This window comes from Cyclopterus lumpus, chromosome 19 (genome assembly GCF_009769545.1).
Source record: "Cyclopterus lumpus isolate fCycLum1 chromosome 19, fCycLum1.pri, whole genome shotgun sequence".
Lineage (NCBI taxonomy): Eukaryota > Metazoa > Chordata > Actinopteri > Perciformes > Cyclopteridae > Cyclopterus > Cyclopterus lumpus.
Genome location: NC_046984.1, coordinates 7,577,875 through 7,583,874, shown reverse-complemented (window position 1 = coordinate 7,583,874; position 6,000 = coordinate 7,577,875). Strand labels below are relative to the sequence as shown.

The following is a 6,000-nucleotide window of genomic DNA, read 5'->3' as shown; positions in this document are numbered from 1 at the left end:
CTCAAGTTTGAATTTGTATTAAATGGATACAGTTGGTGCCGTCAAAGGGTGTGAGCTGCCATCACAGGATGTGATCATTAATCCACCATTATTTACATCTTCAATCACACTCCAACAGTTGTTCCTGACCAACTGTCCAATCACAGGGTTGTGACCTAAAGTGATCCTGCAGCTTTCCACCAACAATAATTCCACATTAAAAACCTTTAATGCTCAGCACTGTACAAGAGGAATTGAACAGCATCCAGTTTGACTTTATGCGGTCTGAGTTTAACAACTGACAGTGGACTTTCATCCTGTAAATATTTTGCTCATTACCACTGTAATATTTTAGTTACCGTAGCGATACAGAATTAGAAGATCCGTGGATCATTATATTACAGTGGGGTGGGTCCTTACCTTTTTTGAGAATCGAAAACATACAGAAACTGTCCTGCCCTCCGGATTGCTATCAAAAGATGATGTGTCACTGAGGGAAGTGCACAATCAGCTTTTATGGCATTATTTTCTTTTTTAAAGACACAGGACTTAGAGGTGTGCTCATCTGCCTGGTGTATTTCTAGTGTACGCAATGACACAAATATGAATTGATGAAAGATTGCTATTTATTGCAGCAAACCAACATCTATGTCATTCCTCAGGGGTCAATGATAAGCCTCTCTTGTTCTGCTTATTGTCTACAAATCAGTGACGGCTGAATTCACGATGTGGCCTGAAACCCAGCGTCCTACTTTGCATTTCAGAAAAACAAATTTAACACTATTGTCAATTTCAAGTGGATTTTATAAAAATATATATTTATTTTGTAAATTTACAAATGATAAAAGTACTTTTAAAACATGTACAAAATATAGCCTTAACTCAAATATTGTACCTCTTTAGACAGAACATACATATTGCACATATGGGCGAGTTTTACCTGGATTGTTCTGGAAAATTCACGAGTTGCATCATAAAAAGATTCAGCTTTCCATCAAGCAGATTATCCCAAATAAATAGCATTACAGGTTACTAGGGTCAAAAAGATTTAGATTTTGTTGAGAAAAAAAAAACATAGTTTGTAAAGTTTTGCAAACTTTGCATAATGTTTCAGAAGAGATAAATTGAGAAATATCAACTGAAGTTTCTGTTACATTCTGGGTTCAAAGCAGAAAGGGCATTTAATAAAGGTGAATCAAAATTGCAAATCTTGGCCCTGATTTCAGTGGAAAAGTAGGGCTGAAATTCTTATTTTTTCTTCTACAAAATCTTTAATTTCCCATGCAGACAGCTTTACGAAAGCTGATTCACAACCACATGTTTTGAAATAATTTCTGAACCTCATTTCACAATGTCGGCCTCGTATTGACTCTTATTTGATTCCAAAGAGTCGGTCCCTGGGATAACGAGGACCGGTGTCTGAAGTGGAGGAAGAGGAAGATGAGGAAGATTAGGGTTGCTCTGAGTAATCTGGAGCATCTGTGTATGCCGGTGGGGGGTCAAGCTGCAAAAGAAACAGAGACATTTAATCCGAGATGATGCAATTTGGTTGCTGACGATGAAATCTCATAAGACAGTTACAAGATCATCTTCATCATGAAATATGATGTTATGAATGCAAAGAGGATGCATATAGCACTGTACCCTGTATGGAGGTGGATTTCTTGAGCAGTACACTCTGTAAGGAGGTTGAAAATATACTTCATATATGTAAATTACTTCCTGTTTTTCTTCTTCCACCCGCTCCTCCTCATATATTCGGGATGACGTACAACAACAAACCAAAAGAACGATACCAGCGCACAACATGGGGATCCTGAAATAAAGCACAGCTCATATGAGCAGCTTGCATACAAATGATGTATAAATAAGACAAACTAATGTGAGGAAATACTTAATCAATCAGCATAAATAATGACCATGGCAGTTGTATTTTTCAAATGGGGCTTCACACCTGAGGAAAAGAAAAGGACAAACCTAACTTTAAACTTGAAGATTGTAACTATTCTGCGCTTTGTCATGCACTTTATTGTTGTTTTGCAACACAGTTATAGAGGTCAAAGGTAGCTCTTTATCTCTGTGTATCCTTAAATCCCACATAAACTAACGTCTTTAAGAAAGATATAATTACTGCGAAAAGCTGCACAATCCTGGAATGTATATCCAACACGGTACTTACACCGTATAATTTGTTTTTACGCAGACACTACATATAGTTCAACGTTTGAACTGTACATGTGTAGCTTTTATGGCACGTTGCCACACGGAACATAATAAACTTGAAGCAGGGTCGATTAAAGTAAAAGTAATCAGCAGTGGCATTTTATTTCCATTTTTTAGATGATATACAAGACGGGGCCTGGTACGAGGAGACCGCTCCTACGGTTTCAGGCCTGACTTAATAAAGTAAAATATAAAACAAAATGATTGAACCAGTTTGGATTAGCTCTCTCTGACTTATTTGAGTTGCTTACATGCTGAAAACAAAGCTTACCTTCCAGTATAAGCCATGCAGAGCGGGGTAAGTAGAGGGTCGACATGTTTATAGCCTCTTTGACCTGTTTAGAGGAGCAGAACTCACCACGGTTACAGCCAGTGACGTACACAACGTGCTCTCGCCACACCGCAGGATGGCGGCGGGCTAAAGGCCGCTGGCTGTTGAGGTGACTTACTCATTAACATACAGCGAGATAAACTACACACAAAGGTAATAAGGAGGGGGGAATCACATCACAGGGAAACACAAGGGTCCCTGTTTCAGCTTGTTCCTACAGGAATGCACTCACGGTATTGTTGAAACATGTCGGAGGCATCTCCAGCAGCACAATGGTTCACTTTAAAGGAGGATTTTAGAAAACGTGATTTGAGGCTCACACTGAGCTGTTGAACACACGTGAAACAGCTCAAGACTCAACACTTTTTCAAGTATTTTTTTTTTATTAATGCTCAACTTTGATCTCGGGGCCGAAGATATTTCCATGCAGCTGTACATGTTTTACACATCTGATGGCAAAACAGTATGCCTGTGAGTTAGAACAAAATCATCCAATAACAATGTTCATTAGCGTAGGGGAGGGGGTGGTGGAGGGGGTGGTGGCACCATACCAGAGGTGCCAGTGTGAGGGGGCAGTGGTGGAGGAGGAGGAGGAGGAGGAAGGGGTGCAGCTCCTGATACTGGAGGGGGTGGTGGTGCCATACCAAAGGTGCCAGTGTGAAGGGGTGGTGGCGGTGGTGGAGGAGGAGGAGGAGGGGATGCAGTTCCTGATACTGGAGGAGGTGGAGGCGGGTAGGAGCCGTTTGACGGACAGGTTGGCGGTGGAGGGGGAGGTGGGGGCAGACATGTGGGTGAGGTCGAGAAGGACGGAGGTGGCTGGAGGCCATCGTCCATGGAGGAAGACGGAGGTGGTGGTGGTGGAGGGGCAGCGGGCATATCGAGGTCCAAATCGGCAGTCGGAGGAGGTGGGGGAGGCGGGCTGTGGTCGACGGGGTTGGAGGCGGTTCGCAAGGTGGGGACTGATGGTGGAGGCACAGCAATGCCAAGACTGGATCTGCATACACAAGATAGAGCTTCAGCTACTGTCATGACATCCTGAGAGTGATACAGCTTTAGTTTCTTAAAGGAACTTTGTTATGCACCGGCTAACCAAAGAGACGTAACATGTTAGTTAGTGTGCTTTAGAGGTGATGCTACAGCTGTTTCTTTTTATCCAAACTAACCAGCTGCAGATTGTTGCCTCTATTTAACGGCAGAAAAGCGAATTCACATTTTTAGTCCATAATAGAGAAACCTTACACACGTGATCATAATTTATACAGGTCATGTTACGCCCCAATTATAATAATCAGTATCGTAGTGTCGTGTTTAATTGTAATGTTGCTAATAACAGGGAAAAGGAGGACTTTATCTACGTACACAAAGAAGTCTGCAGTACTGTCTATGCTCTCTGTTGTGTCTGCTCTCTTTCTGGGCTGCTGCTCGGTGATCTGTGGGGAGAAGATGAACAAAAGGTGAAAAAAGGGGGGGGGGGGGTGCATTGTGCTCGGCATTGTTGATCGAATAGGAAATAATGAAAGGTGTGTGCACTGTGTTCAATCCAGTCTTTCAATTTAGTTTTCATATGTACCTCAAAACAGTGGCCAGTGGAGTCCAAGATGGAGTAGGATATTGGCACTCTGGTGTAGCCGCTCTCGGCCTCCTTGCCCGAACTCGGTGGGGTCACGAGCTTGGAGCGGCTCCTGTTTTTGGGAGTAGTAAAAGCACCAATCTCTCTCCTGGCTACCGTCTCGAAGTGGATAGCAGCCGCCTGGACCAGAGCACAGCGTGAACACAAGAACTCGACTTTCACACCACTTGTCCGCTCAAGAGACTTTCTTTCTTTTCTCAACAGCAATAAAACAAATTGATCACAGCGACCAAACTGACCACAGGGGGCCTGAAAGGGCCTGCAAGTAGAACGAATACTGCAACTGGCTCCTAACTATGCAACCAACAGTAAGACTCTATCTATTTGTATTTTAGTTTGAGTTCCTCAAGGTCATGTGCAGTGAATGCAACTTTTATTTCTTTCTACTCATTTCAACAAACAGGGAGCAGAACGTCCAACCTTCGACGGACTATGATAGTTTCCTTGGCAGCTCTGGGGGTGAGGGTCACACCCCTCCACTGGGCAGACCTCAGCTGTGGAGCATTGAGGGTGACATGTGCTACTCACCAGTGACAGCAGGTTGACTGAGGACGCCATGTCTGTGATCTGCATGGCCTGGGAGTCCAGCAGCCTCAGCACGTTGGTGGCCAGACTGTTGATCTGGTAGGACACACTGGCCAGAGCCTGGGCAGCCAAGTCCTTAGCCTCTTCCACAGCCTTGGTTGAGTCCTCTGCCTGAACGATATATATATATATATATATATATATATATATATATATATATATATATATATATATATATATATATATATATATATATATATATATTATATATATATATATTTATTTATTTATTTATTTATTTATTTTTTACAGCGATATGGTGTCAAATAGTTCAAAGGCTTATCGGAAATATCTAAAATGATGTCGTAGTTATGCTTTTTCTATAAGGGCACTTTTTTCTTCCAATAAGCGTAACTCACCTGTAGAAAATTGTTCTCGCAGTAATCCGCGACGCGCAGGAGGTTGCTGTGGTTATCAACCAGACCCTTCCTGGCAGCAGGCGCTTCTTTAAATATCCGAGTAATAACTTCGGAAAAGTTATTTTGCTCCGTCATTTCTCCCATTTGTCGCTGCGTGCTAACAAAGCCTTTGAATAAATAATAATACAGATGTACTCTCGCTGCTTGAGGAGGATGTTTGGCAACCGGGAGCCACCGCGGGGAGTTGTGATGTCGGTGAACGCGGAATTACCGGAGGGGAAAGATTTCGAGAGCAGCTGGTCTCAGGTCAGGGCTCGCTGCGTGAGGTGCTTGTATCCATTGAAACAGATGATCCAGGAGCATCCACGATATATAAATAAGGTGTATTTATATATCTTTAGAATATTGACACAGAGGCAATACTATTTTGTATTTCTTTTTTAAACATACTGTATATAATAATGTGATACCGGGTGTTCACATCTCCAACTTGTGTTATTTATAGATTCCGCTAGAGGTCAGTGCAGTGTAGAGCTAAAGGGCCCCTCTCAAGGGTCTGATGCCTGTGGTTGGCATTTGTTGGAAATTCATTTTACGAATTAGCATCAGAGGTCATTTCAGGAGTAAGACACTTCTGCGGTGAGAGGACTTTGAGTGTTTTTTCATGTTGAAATGTAAACAACCAGCTCTGTTTCTCTTCAAGGCGTTCACACAATGTTTTTCTTTATAAAAACAATGGTTAACGGTAAAAAGTATGAAGGGAGAGCTATAGTTTAGATGGGCATTTTCATAAATGTGGGTGCTAGTTTATCACATTCTCCTCAGGGTTGGTGCCACACGTAACTGAGAGTGAGTGACTGACATAAGGATGAGTTGAGTGTTATTACATAATA

General features: G+C 42.3%; 1 protein-coding gene and 1 long non-coding RNA gene across 3 annotated transcripts; both read right to left on the bottom strand.

Moving 5' to 3' along the window:
• Nucleotides 1-861: 861 nt before the first annotated feature.
• LOC117748971 lies at nt 862-2,593 on the bottom strand. Of its 2 annotated transcripts, none has more exons than XR_004611677.1 (4): nt 2,474-2,593; nt 1,899-1,933; nt 1,624-1,795; nt 862-1,483 (listed from the first exon to the last, which is right to left on the bottom strand). It is a non-coding gene; the product is annotated as an uncharacterized LOC117748971 (long non-coding RNA). The 2 variants fall into 2 exon arrangements; XR_004611678.1 differs by having other exon boundaries at nt 1,699-1,795.
• Nucleotides 2,594-2,930: 337 nt separating this feature from the next.
• Nucleotides 2,931-5,366, bottom strand: abi3b (ABI family, member 3b). Its single transcript, XM_034559040.1, has 5 exons — nt 5,108-5,366; nt 4,692-4,859; nt 4,104-4,283; nt 3,893-3,963; nt 2,931-3,527 (listed from the first exon to the last, which is right to left on the bottom strand). Exons 1-5 carry the CDS (start codon nt 5,249-5,251, stop codon nt 3,041-3,043), a joined length of 1,050 nt encoding a protein of 349 aa, XP_034414931.1. The 5' UTR covers nt 5,252-5,366; the 3' UTR covers nt 2,931-3,040.
• Nucleotides 5,367-6,000: the final 634 nt, after the last annotated feature.

Coding starts and splice junctions, on each gene's coding strand:
- abi3b (XM_034559040.1), bottom strand. CDS start 5,251: ATGGGAGAAATGACGGAGCAAAATAACTTTTCCGAAGTTATTACTCGG. Junction 4,860..5,107: donor GCGAGAACAATTTTCTACAG/GTGAGTTACGCT, acceptor TATATCGTTCAG/GCAGAGGACTCAACCAAGGC. Junction 3,964..4,103: donor CCACTGGCCACTGTTTTGAG/GTACATATGAAA, acceptor TTCTCCCCACAG/ATCACCGAGCAGCAGCCCAG.